The sequence below is a fragment of the Phocoena phocoena genome, chromosome 4 (genome assembly GCF_963924675.1).
Source record: "Phocoena phocoena chromosome 4, mPhoPho1.1, whole genome shotgun sequence".
NCBI classification, from domain to species: Eukaryota; Metazoa; Chordata; class Mammalia; order Artiodactyla; family Phocoenidae; genus Phocoena; species Phocoena phocoena.
In genome coordinates, this window is record NC_089222.1 from 135,713,815 (window position 1) to 135,727,873 (window position 14,059).

Consider the following 14,059-nt stretch of genomic DNA (forward strand, 5'->3'; position numbering starts at 1 on the left):
GTTGTAGAAATGTTTACTTCTTTAAAAGAGTGAGAAAAAATATGCAAAACTTGTATATTTTATTTGGAACCATTTTTTAAGCATTGCACAGTTTATCTCCTGAAAGCCTGTGACAGTCTCTCTTAATGACTAGAATGTGAAATTTGGCTGCATTGTATTATAGTATTTTATATCTTTCTGTAAACTAATTTGATCTGTTTTTGTTTTTGTTTCCTTTTCCAGTCTTTACTAGGTGCTGGTCTCTGGATGTTTTTTGTTTAAGTTGGAAAAATCTTAAATCTGTCCACAGACTGATATGGTATCCAGTGAGATGGGGACTGTTGGCAGTGGCTTTTGAAGGATCTGAGGGGGCAGAAAGAGTTGAGAACTCGGCCTTGAGCTAGTGTTTGGCGTCGTCCTGCTGCCTCTCCTGTGGGCCCAATATTTTTTCTCTCTAGCTTACCTGCCAGCTGTCCTAGGGAAGTTAGGGGTTAGACCAGTGTAAGCATTCATCAGGGAGCAGAATATGGCTTAGATATCTTACTTGCATCATATTTGACAAAGGGAAGCAGTGTTGTTTATTTTAGCAGTGCTTCCTAGTGATTGGAGAAGGAAGGGCTTGTTTTGTTTCTGAGCACTCTGTTCTTTGAACAAATAGGCTGCTGCAGCAGCCACTACAACACATACCTGCTTCCACCTTCCCTCCAAACAAAAATAAAAACACTCTGGGTGTTTGTCCCTTCTTGAGGAGACAGATAGTCAAGTATTGCTGTTGAGAAGAGAGACACTTGAAATGGCCGTTCTGACCAGTGAGCTAGGCTTATCTGTGTGTAAGTTGGAACAAAATGGCAAGGGTATGGCTTGGATGTTGGATGGCGGTGGGAGCTCTGTTGGAGGCAGGGATCTCCTAATTGCCAACTACAGTTTTCTTTGTAATTGAGGACCTAACCCTTATACTGAAATGTTACAGGTACCCTTTTAAATAATTAATATTTATTAGTCACCTGATTAGATTTTATTAAAAATTTAGGTAATTCTTCCTAAATAATGTCCAAGTATTTTTTTTAATAACTTGAACATTTGGGGGTCAGAGAAAGTAGTCATAGAAATACAAGCAGCTTCAGGTTTTGGCAAGTATGAAGTGATACAAATACCAACTTTTAGTGTATTTTATGTTTTTGTGTGTGGCAGTTCTACTCATGCCAGTCATTATTGACACTGGCTTTTAGTCAGTTTTTTTTTGGTGTAATTGTTGTAGTGCTTTATGCTTAAAAAGGCATAAAGATGGGTTTAAGACATTTCTACGTGGCAGCATTATTAATTAGACCTAATTACCTAATTCGGTAGCATGTTTATCTTTAAGCATTATTTCCAGCTCTTTTCCTTACCAGTAAGAGGGTTGTTGTTAAGTGTTTAGTACTGTGGTCTATTTGGAAAAGAGGTGGCTTTTAGTATCATTTATAGGACTTAATGATTTTTAAAGGAAAGTATCTAGATTCATCAAAAAGCATCTGCTTTGTCAAGCATAAAAAAACATTACACTCTGAGGTTGCCTTATCTCAAAAGGAGAAATCACTTTAGGAGTTAACATGTGGAAGGCATTAGGTTGAATAACAAAATGTTTTTCATATTGATCTTTCAGCTCCAATTATAATAACTTTGAAGATTCAGAATTTGTCTCTTTTTCCAGGAGAAAACCCGTCATATTCATAAACTCAATTTTAGGTAAATTTAAATGTCTGTTTTTCAATGATTTTCTTAATCCAGGACTGAAAAGATCTGATTGACTTATTGAAGATAATTTATTATCTAATGGTTTATAGATGTCTGTTTTGTTTAGGTTTGGAAGATATAATAATAATAATAATGACGTTATTTTTCAGTCTTCCAGAAAAATTTTCTATTTCTTCCTCCTCTCCTTGCTCTGTATACCCTTCAACAAGAAAGCATTAAAAGGAAAAATTATTCAGCAAAATCAAACCTTGAGTCAGTGCCTTTATCATCTCAGAGGTTCTCTTGGAAATAATGCCTGATGAAATGGAAGGGAAGGAAATGACTTTCTGTAACATTAAAAAAATCTTTTTTTCAATGTCTTCCTTCTAGCTAGCAGAGTAAAATTTTAGGGTTGTTTATAAGTTGTATGTTCCTAGTTTTTTTGTGTGGAACATTTTGTTTCCCCTTAGGGCAGGAGTCATGTCACAATTTCTAGGTTAATGTATGATGACTAGCACAGGTGTACATTTGTAGTAGGAATTTAGGAAAATTTTGTAACAGTAGTCTGCACAGACTAAGCAGTACTTGGTATTGTGTTTGGGGGTAGATGATAATACTTAGTAAATACCTGTTCTGTCCAGGACCCTAACTGGCTATAAAATACATTACTCTTAGGATTCACAGTATTTGAAGATTCATTTTGGTGTCCTCATTTATTATGAATAATTAGTGTCATCCCCCCGCCCCCAAGGTGCTTTAAGACCTTGGTGCCTTTCCAATCTGAGACTACCACACTAAGACAAGAAAGGGCAGTGTCATGGTGGGCATTTCTTAGTTGCCAGAGAAGTTAAGCCACTTAGTTAGGAGGTCAATTAATTTTTGTTCTTACTTCAAAATGATAAATATTCTCCCCGACTTTAAGTATCAGATGTGATAGTATGGATCGCTCTTTCCTGTGGAACTAAAGTACATATATTTTAAAAGTTTTTTTCTTTTTATAATGTCTTGTTGCGCCGTTTTGCTAGACTGAAAGTTTCCTCATCGCTTGGTGAGCCCCTCCTCTAATTCAATCTTTGTCTTTTGTCTTTGCTGCCTTGCAGGGTTGGTACAGTAGGCTTCACTAGACTTAGCTGCAACTCAGAATTTCTCCTCCAGCACCTGAGTAAATGCTGATGGTCTTGTGGAGAGTGGATTAAGAGTACGAGCTAAGTTCTCAATCCCAATTAAGAAGCGGAGGAAAATTTAAACTGTCTCCTTCAAAGTTTATCACAACCGCCACCATCAAGACAGCAAACCAAAGGACAAAGACTTTGACCTGCTGTGTTGCTCTGTGTAGTCCAGTTCACGTACGGTTTACAGACTTGGCTGGGGTTACTAATGAGTAAATAAAAAGTTGGACACTTCTGTCATTGGACACTTTTATTCACAAAGTTACCAAAATGAGGGCTGTACTGGAGACAGCAGACATTGCCATAGTGGCCCTGTATTTTATCCTGGTCATGGGCATTGGTTTTTTTGCCATGTGGAAATCTAATAGAAGCACTGTAAGTGGATACTTCCTGGCGGGGCGCTCTATGACCTGGGTAGCAATTGGTGCCTCTCTGTTTGTGAGCAATATTGGGAGTGAGCACTTCATTGGGCTGGCAGGATCTGGAGCTGCAAGTGGATTTGCAGTGGGCGCATGGGAATTCAATGCCTTACTGCTTTTGCAACTTCTGGGATGGGTTTTCATCCCGATTTACATCCGGTCAGGGGTATACACCATGCCTGAATACTTGTCCAAGCGATTTGGTGGCCATAGGATTCAGGTCTATTTTGCAGCGTTGTCTCTGATTCTCTATATCTTCACCAAGCTCTCAGTGGATCTGTATTCGGGTGCCCTCTTTATCCAGGAGTCTTTGGGTTGGAACCTTTATGTGTCTGTCATCCTCCTCATTGGCATGACTGCTTTGCTGACTGTCACCGGAGGCCTTGTTGCAGTGATCTACACAGACACTCTACAGGCTCTGCTCATGATCGTTGGGGCACTCACACTTATGATTATTAGCATGATGGAGATTGGCGGGTTTGAGGAAGTTAAGAGAAGGTACATGTTGGCCTCACCCAATGTCACTTCCATCTTGTTGACATACAACCTTTCCAACACAAATTCTTGTAATGTCCACCCTAAGAAAGATGCACTGAAAATGTTGCGGAATCCAACAGATGAAGATGTTCCTTGGCCTGGATTCATTCTTGGGCAGACCCCAGCTTCGGTGTGGTACTGGTGTGCTGACCAAGTCATCGTGCAGAGGGTCCTAGCGGCTAAAAACATTGCTCATGCCAAAGGCTCTACTCTGATGGCTGGCTTCTTGAAGCTTCTGCCAATGTTTATCATAGTTGTCCCAGGAATGATTTCCAGGATACTGTTTGCTGATGATATAGCTTGCATCAACCCAGAGCACTGCATGCAAGTGTGTGGAAGCAGAGCTGGGTGCTCTAATATTGCGTACCCACGCCTGGTGATGAAGCTGGTTCCTGTGGGCCTCCGGGGCTTAATGATGGCAGTGATGATTGCAGCTCTGATGAGTGACTTGGACTCTATCTTTAACAGTGCCAGTACCATATTCACCCTCGATGTGTACAAACTCATCCGCAAGAGCGCAAGCTCCCGGGAGCTAATGATTGTGGGGAGGATATTTGTGGCTTTTATGGTAGTGATCAGCATTGCGTGGGTGCCCATCATCGTGGAGATGCAAGGAGGCCAGATGTACCTTTACATTCAGGAGGTAGCAGATTACCTGACGCCCCCAGTTGCAGCCCTATTCCTTCTGGCAATTTTCTGGAAGCGCTGCAATGAACAAGGGGCTTTCTATGGTGGAATGGCTGGCTTTGTTCTTGGAGCAGTCCGTTTGACACTGGCCTTTGCCTACCGTGCCCCAGAATGTGACCAACCTGATAACAGGCCAGGCTTCATCAAAGACATCCATTACATGTACGTGGCCACAGCGTTGTTTTGGGTCACAGGACTCATTACTGTAATTGTTAGCCTTCTCACGCCACCTCCTACGAAGGAACAGACTCGTACCACCACCTTTTGGTCTAAGAAGAGCCTGGTGGTAAAGGAGAGCTGCTCCCCAAAAGAAGAACCGTACAAAATGCAAGAGAAGAGCATCCTGAGATGCAGTGAGAATAGTGAGGCCATCAACCACGTCATTCCCAATGGGAAATCTGAAGATAGCATTAAGGGCCTGCAGCCTGAAGATGTTAATCTGTTGGTGACCTGCAGAGAGGAGGGCAACCCAGTGGCTTCTTTAGGTCATTCAGAGGCAGAAACACCTGTAGATGCTTATTCCAATGGGCAAGCAGCTCTCATGGGTGAGAAAGAGAGAAAGAAGGAAACAGAGGATGGAGGCCGGTACTGGAAGTTCATAGATTGGTTCTGTGGCTTTAAAAGTAAGAGCCTCAGCAAGAGGAGTCTCAGAGACCTGATGGAGGAGGAGGCTGTTTGTTTACAAATGTTGGAAGAAACTCCACAAGTAAAACTAATACTAAATATTGGACTTTTTGCTGTGTGTTCACTTGGAATTTTCATGTTTGTTTATTTCTCCTTATGAACTTTTAAGGATATGATGAGACACTAACTTAAGAAAATACTGGTCTTTGAAAAAAACAAAAAAACAAAAAACAAAACACTTATGTAACTGTTGCATCTCTCAGGCATTGTTTACGCTGTAGGTTTTAGCCAAATTTTACTTAGCAGAAAAAATCATCTATTTGCAAGACTTTATTTTCCCAGAGATGGATGAAAGTAAAATTTCAATCTAAATGAAGTAAAACTTGTTTAACAGACTGAATTGTGCAAATGTGGTTTAAAATTTTCCATACCAAAGTAAGGAGAGACCAATTATTCTCATAGAGCACTTAGAGCAGAATATATGCTAAGATATCACGAATAAGATATACTGTCTGCACTGCCAAATCTTGGTAGGCCTTCTTACCCTGAAGTAGAAGACTTGCTCATTTTAAAGTTTTTTCTCTCTCTGTAATCCCTACTTCCATTTTAAAAAACTGAATTTGTAGACATTGTATAATCAATTATGTACTGAAAATCGCTAACATGTGCTTGTTTCAGGGCAAGTTCATTTGCCAGGTTCGTTTTGTTAGCATGAGCCTATGGATTCTGAATGCTGAAAGAAAGGAAGAAGAATGTTTCCTGTAGCTATTCTTGTACCACCAGTATATGGAATGTTGGGAAAAAGTTTGTTCCAGTTGTTTTTTTCTTTTTTTCCTACTTTGAAGTTTAAGTGAACCATACTCAAACGACCACCAAGTCTGTCTTTATAAAGTTGTATGTCATGATTATATTGTACATGATTATGGGGGAGAAAATGAAGTAAACATTGCTGATGATCCCCAGATTTACTGACCAAATTAAGATCATTTATATAGTTTGGAAATTAGCATCCCCTAAGCAGCATTTGATCGACTAAGCTGAACAGGTGATAGTCTAATACTAAATATTGGACTTTTTGCCATGTATTCACTTGGAATTTTCATGTTTTCATACTTCATTAATTCTCTAGCTTTGTTCTTGTCATTTGGTAATATTCTTTATTAGCCAGGTACCTTCCCAAGTGGATCCATTTGGAAGATATGTCCGGAAATTTGAAGAAGAATTAATTCTGCCTTTGTGCTGGGTTGCCCTACTTGATTAGATCGTGAGATATTGCAGTTGAGTTTTTAGAGTGAAAATTTAATTCTGAGATCATATTGTATCCTTGATAAGTCTTTTTTCCCCTATTTACTTTTTTTTTCAAAAGACTTGCCATGTGTACACAGCCTCTACATTTTTGTTTAAAAAGTTAACAGTGACTTAGAGTGTGATGATATTTTGATGCAAACTGACCATCAGTAACAGAAAACTCAAGAGTGCATGCTTTGCCATTGGTGGATTGTCAGTATAGTTTTTCTGTAGAATGGATAGCATGTTCAAGAGGTGCCATGAACAAGAACTTCTACGGGTTTCGTAGTGTGTCTTGTAGAGGAGATTACAGGACTTGCGTTAACTGTAGGACCCTCTATCTTGACCTGGCTTCGTACCCAGTTACAGCCTTCCTGGAAGAGAATCCATTTTTCACAGGGTGATTCCCTTCATGAGGACAGGGTACAAAAGACGTTTGAGAAGAGCTCTACAGATTAGGTAGTTCTTTGTGTGTCCTGTCCTTTTTCCTCCATGACAGATGAAGGAAACTAATTGTGTATGTACTTTGACTTTTCTGTAATCTCTGATATTTTTTAAATTGCATGATTTTATTAACCTTTATTCTTCAGGGGAAAATTATTACTTTTTTAGATATTTTTGTAGATTTTGAATCAAAACTCAGTCCTAATGACTTTAAATTTTTTTGTATTTATAAACTAGTTTCATTATGATGGATTTGATTAGTTCAAAGTTGATTTTAGAAATTGTCAGGTAGCATAATGTCTTCCCATCTCCAGGGGGCTTTCTGAAGGACTGAGTCTGTAGATGAAAAAAATAATTCATGTACAAATAGTATGATTTCTGAGAGCTTATTAGAGTGCCTTGTGGAATTTTGTTCTCAATTTCATTCTTAAGGTTTATAAGCTGGGGGCCAAATAAAAATAAGGACCATCCTTTTCTTGTGTGGAGGCTGAGGCTGTGACATGTCCAAGGTTACAAAGTTTGTTGGGAAGAACAGAAAACCAGGTGTCCAAATCTGGATTCATGGTTTGTCCTCTTCTTTTTTCAAAGGAACTGTTCTTCCTTTGAGACAGCCTTTTGATATTTGGGGAAATAACAGGATCTTAGATTTTTCAAATTGACATGAAGTTGTAGGAATTACAATTTTTCTTTGACTCTGAACACCTTGCTGTGGAACTCAGCAGTGAGGATTGACATATTGGCTGAGCAGCCTTCTTACCCCTTCTATTAAAAGCATAAATGAATAGGTGGTATTTAAGTGGATTTTTCCCCCCTTTATTTAATGTTGACTCCTAATAGTTTGGGATATTAGCATCCCCCTACCTTCTCTCTGCTGTTGTCTTAGTATGATACATAAAATACATCATCTTGTGTCTATTCATGTGTATATAGCAGTAAGTCAAGTTTAGAGTACTAATGTTTGTAAATAAGGAATGATTATTAGCATATCCATTAGGATTGTTTATTCTTGCCAGTATAAACATTTTATTTAGACTGAAGTCCCTGAAGCTTGCCCTTCTTATTGCTTCCCAGTAATAGATAATGTGCTTGAATAAGTATGTGAATTCCTGATTGCAACTTCATTTCAGGGGACCATTCTTCAGTCTGTATTTCATTAGAATGATTGTTCATGGAATGATACATGGTCTGTCTTAAAGCTAGCAAAATAGTCATACTTTACACTAACTAAATGGGTCCTAAATGATGACATTGATACCTAGACATTAACATGTATATGTTTTCATATTGGCTCAAGCTGAGGTTCAGAATTGGCTAAGAGTAATTGACTACAGTAGTTAGCTACGAGTCAGAATGAAGCGAGGACACTGGTGTTCAAAGGTGGAGAAAAATATTGTCTTATCTGCTGTTAATGGTATCTCCAGTTCTTAGATTTTTGTCCTCTCAGGCAATCTTAGTCTCCAGATCTGATGAGAAGAGCTTATTACCCTGACATGCAGAATGATTATTGGTTCCTTTGTGGTACCTCTAATTTCCCTGTTCATCTCAGAATATTTTGTCCTCCCACCCAAGACAGTAAGCAGCTTTTGAAACAGCTGAGCCAGCCTTTTCCCCCAGCCTTTCTTTCCTGGTGAGGTTATCACTCTTATCTTTTGGTTAGAGAAGCATCAAGCAGTAGCAATGGTGCTGTGTCCTTTGGCCTAGATCCAGCAGATCTGATCTCCCAAGGCTTCTTTTTCACTTGGCTCAAAGGATCCATTGTCTGTTTGCGCAAAGAGGCTGGCCTGGGTCACAAAGCCCTAGCTCTTGGGGATGGCAAGTCAAGTAATTAGTGGGGGCCCATCACTTCATGAAACTTCACATTTTAAGAATTGAGTGGGAAGGTTGTTACTCAGTTCTCTAACCTGAGGCTAAGTGGGGGCTTGAAAGTCTTGTCCAGGGTGATTAGAACCTTTAAGTCTCTACATTTCTCAGTCCATTGCTGTCTTCCCTATATTGGGTGTGTGGATCTTCCCCTCTCTAGACATCATTTAGTGTAGCTTATGGGTTATTCTCATTCTTTACCACCCTATAGAGCTGCTATATTATTAGCTATTAAAAGCTTAGACCCATCAATGTTCCCACTTGGCAGTATTCAGCTTACTTGCTTTTCTTATACTTTACTCCCATATGTCATTTTCATCTGAGGTATGATGGCTGAAAATGACCACATGGGTATCTAGTAGTGACACCTCAGCATTTCCTGAGTTTGGGTTGAGAGATGTATAAAGACCATTGTTGTTAAATTACGTGAGTATGGAGACTTGCCAGGACAAAATTTTCTTAAGAAGTCAGAAACACTATTAAGTGAGATGCTGAGAAGTACCTGGGTGATGCAGACTTAACAGAAGACAAAATTAGCTTAAAATGTGTTAGATGTAGAATCATATTCATTGAACTCTAGAACTTGAGGTATCTTTGCTATCAGCTAGTTTAAACCCCTCCGCATATAGATTAGGGTACAGTGAATAAGATCAAGCTTGTTAAACCCTGGTTTGATGTTAAATATTGTAAAGTATGAGTTTATTAACATACTTGAGGTTAAAATGACTGATATTTCATAATGATACTTTAGTAGAAAAAAATGCTTTTAGGTTTCAGTATTCATAAGATTTATCATTAGCCAGGCGTTAAATTAAGTCATTTTAATGTTGACATTAGCCTGAGCAGACTTTACAAATGGGATATATTCCTGTTTGTGTGTATGCCTACCTACCATTCAGAGAGACTGTTTTCCCCCTTTGTCTTCCCTCACATTGCTTTAATTATTCACCTATTCTTTCAACACTTAACAGATTCCTATTTTGATCTTTTGTCAGCTTAATTCACTTTGTTTCAGGCTTATTGTCATGGTGTGCAGAAGTGCTGCTTTGCCCCATATTTGAAGGTCTGGATCCAAATAGTGATTCACTAAATATAGTTGTGTTTAAATATACTAAATTTCTATTAGCTTAAACTGTTCTCAAGAATTGTTTTCTTAGACTTTGTGTTCACTAATAATAAAAGCCCTTAATAATTCATCAGTATTTTATTCTCGAAACTCATTTTTCAAAAATTAGGAGGCAAGAATAGTTAAATTCACACCAGTCCCTTTGAAATGATGGTGTCACAATGTAGAGAGGAATGGAGTTTGTTTTGATGCCGAAAAGCCTTGTTCTTGCAGTAATTAAAGGTAAAAAGTTGGAACTAGTCAGTTGGCATATAGAGAAACCCTTTTGTACTAGTTAGGTATGAAGCTGGATTACAAAAGAAGTAATCTTTTGATCACTACATTTGGTTTTCTTGGTTGACTTAACTCAGGGCTGCAAACCCCTTTTCCTCCATTAAGCTAACTTCTCTTAATTTGGTATGCTTTTTGTCAAACTCTCACCTCTGTTGGAAGAGTAGATAGATACTCAACTACTTTGACTCCAGAACAGAATTTAGCTAGGGTTCAAAATAATTGATGGGCTTTGCCAGCACTGGGTCCCACACCATTATTCACGTTGTCATATAAATGTTTTTATTTAAACTTCTCTCCAGTGCTGGGAATAAGGCTTTAAACTACTGATTCACCTTTAAAGGAATGTTAAGAGAATTGATATAATTTATGTTTGTTTCCATCTCAAATCCTTTATAAAAGATAGGATTTAGCTTATTGTTTTGGGTTAAGCACCCCATTTATCTGATAACCAACAGGCTTAACCATTGGCATATAGTCTTTTACTCAGAAGTAAACAGAAAAGGTTTGATGTATCTGTATCATTACTCATCTCATGCACTTTACTTTTTCGGGGAGAACCATAATCTGAGACTTGACTTAAACCAATAACCTTAATTTAGGTAATGACTTTTAAAAGTTTGGTTTGGTTACCTGGATACATAGTGTGTTTGCAGAGAGGGATGCTAGACTAAGTAAGTCAAGACAAAGCACGGTGGTCTCAGATTCTTGTTAGTGTAGGAGCAGTGCTTTGCTCTCCTCAGAGAAGCCCTGTATTATAACTGTTGCCCAGGATAATGGAGCCCCCCACCCCAGTTCAAGACAGTTTACAGTAAGTGAACTCTGTCATTGAGGGAAATACATTTTCCAGTGATTTCGGCAACAGCACAAGTTGACAGTAGATAACCACACCTTTGTTGGAGACTTATATTGGAAATTCACCTTGTACCCTAGTGCTGCTGGATAAAGGAGTGTTTACTTTTTTTACTGCCTCTGGACAAACTACTCTGGATAATTTTCCAATATATCAGTGTAGCCTATACCTCTATAAGTGGAATGTTCCTTAATAACCCACTTTTTTGTTACACTAGTTGGAAACTGAAATTAAGCTCATTGCTATCTATATTATTGAAACCCCCAACTGGCAAAGGCCATTCTGTAGGGTATATTCCATAATATAATCATCTTCTGAAATTTATGTTTTGATTAGTGCCTTCTGGCTGCCAATACTGAATCTGCTAGTTCACACCTTTCCCTTTCTTGATAGATAACTCTTATTTGTTACAGTTCCTCTTTTTAAATATTGTTATAGCTAGTGAAGAAAATACATTTATATTTACATACTTTATATGCAGCCTCTGTTTAAGTTCAAGGAACCAGGTAAGTCTGGTTTGTGTTGCAGCTTAAATGTTATTTATTCATCTGTATTTGTTTCTTTTATATCCTTAATTAAAAATTTAAGGTTACTTAGTCTGTGAGTATATTTTAACTTTATCATTTTCCAGTGTAGGTTGGATAGGCATATCTGAGAACATATATGTGACAACCGTTTCACATTCCATGATGAGGAAAAAGCTGAAAGTAAGTGTCCATAGAAAGCACAAAACCATGTTCCCTCATATTTGTAACTCCACATGTAGAAAGCACAAGACTAACAGTATTCTCATTGTCCCACAAGTGCTAGGCATAAAAAGCCCACCATGGGTTTGTCTCGAGTTGTCAGGATGGGGACCGCAGTACTGAAAACCCTAGACAGTGAGGTACCTAAGATAGGGGTCCTGAATCATAAGGGATTCAGTGTTCTAATCTGAGTACGTTTGTACTGCTTTGGTGGAGGAGAGAATACCAATGTCAAGAATGCTGCAATTGTATTGGGGGGTTACTAGCTAAAATGGGGTCTGTGGGCTCTTTCCTACAATCTGGAACTTGAGAAACAGGGACAGACTTCTAGGCTTTTGGTGGGTGGAACATTTTGACAAACTTCTGCTTTAAGCTGTAGAGCCATTGGATTGTTTTTTTTTAATCATAAATCTTTAGAAAATTTTACCTCCCGTCAGTAGTACCTTGAAAACATGGAGAAATCTCACATTTTAATAGGGCAAATACTAATCTTTAATCTTTGCGTAAATTTAATCTAAACTTAATGAAGTTATTTTTTCATATGCTTCACTGCACTTCGTTTTAATAGAGCAGAATTTGATCCAAGTGTTACGAGCATCAAACTAACTGAGACAGATCTGCCAAATGAAGTGCTTTGCTTTTCACAATGGTTGTAAGAGTCTAAAGGATTCTTTTGCCTGTCTCATTACCCGCTTCAAGACTAGATTAGATGAAATCTGTGAATATGCATGCAAAAGAAGAAAATAATGTGTTTTCTTGAACTCGACATTATCCTTATTTTACTCCTCACTTTCTACACCTGAATAGTCCCTGTTTGTAAACAATGAATAAATACATTTGTGTCTTGGATTTTGCCTGTATGTCAAAAGATGGAAGGACTCTCAGGATGGAGAGAAGTGGCTAGCTTTGTTCCCACTCTCCTCTATTTTGTATGTTTATCTTCTTAGGGATAATCATCTTTAATAATATATGGAATGAAGATTAAAGCTGGTATAGACTAATGGAACATGTTTCAGAAGAATTAACCTGAGCACTTTGAGGGAGAGACTTACGCCCTCTAGCCAAAAGTCGCCAGGTTGTGGACCTGCAGCATTTTTTAAGAATGTAAAACCTCAGGCTTCAGTGGGGTTACTGGAGAGGAGTACCAGAAATGCAGGAGAAAGGAGAGGTTTGAGGAACATCTTTGGCTTAGCAATATGTGATAAGGCAAAGCAGTAATAACCTGTTAGTCCTGTGTAGAATGTGTTCTGTACCTTTAAATTTTGTTTTTAAATTTAAAATAGTTTTTAAGAACTTAAAGGATGCTTTTGAAGATTCCTTTGGCAGAATATCTTTCATCTGTAATTCCATGGAAAATTGCTTTAATTAGTCTAGGTGAAAGTAGTCCTAGCGGTGTAAATATGTATAAATAGAATTTTCTAATTTCACTGTGAGATCTCTAACTTTTGAGTGGCAAACAGATCAACAGGTCTTTTGCTCATGGACTTTTCTGTGGGGTTGTTAAAATGCAAAAGCTTTATTTTTTAAATAATGACATATTACATTAGTGTCAGATGATGGTATGGAATCTGTTGCCCTGCTTTCCCCCACCAATAATGCTTCAGTTTATAGATTGCCAACAGAGTTCCAAAATAAAGCGAGGATTTACCCATTCTTTGCTTGGACATCCCATTTTCTGTTGCCTGGACCTATGTTGGCAATCACATATGAACTATGTTATGCTTCTCAGTGCTTCTTCTCCTTTTTTTTTTTTTTTTGATAAGGTGGATATCAAAAATAGTTGCTGTGCAAAAGTTAGTAGTCTTCTTCAAGAAGAAAACCAATTCCTTTTCTAATATCCTGTGAAATTGCTTCATTCATTCCTTTATTTTTAAGCCAAATGTCAGCAGAGTACTGCTGCTTTTATCTAGTAATTTTGATATGTAAGTATTAATGCATTTTTAAAAGACGTCTACATTGAAAAATGTTTTTCCCAGTGTCCTGCCTCCTAAGCTTTGTTCAAATGTTCTGTGAGAGACCAGTCTGTGCACTGGGGTTGTGTATTGTATACATGGATTGTTTTGTCAGTTATGCATTGTAGACCAAATGTGATTTTAAATGAAGTTGTTGGGTTATTGGTGAGTTTTTTGAATTGTAAACTGATTTCCAGGGTACCTTCATTGTCCACAGCATTTTTTTTTTTTTTAAGGCTTGACTGATCAGGTCCATCTCACTGTACAATGTTTTAGTTGCAAGCAGAAAGTAGAATTTGATATAAACCAGGTTACTTCCATATTGAAAGGAATACAATTAAAATTGTAGATTTAGGATTGTTAACCATACATGACAATTCTAACTTGACTTAT

The 14,059-nt window shown here is 38.0% G+C and overlaps 2 protein-coding genes across 2 annotated transcripts in view; both read left to right on the forward strand.

The window, feature by feature from the left end:
- The window catches only part of MRPS6 (mitochondrial ribosomal protein S6), a 63,836-nt gene that overhangs the window by 19,555 nt on the left and 30,222 nt on the right, over positions 1–14,059 (forward strand). The gene's annotated exons all lie outside the window — the stretch shown is intronic.
- On the forward strand, positions 3,132–5,288 carry SLC5A3 (solute carrier family 5 member 3). The gene has a single exon (XM_065876600.1). The coding sequence runs from the start codon at positions 3,132–3,134 to the stop codon at positions 5,286–5,288; it is 2,157 nt and encodes a 718-aa protein (XP_065732672.1).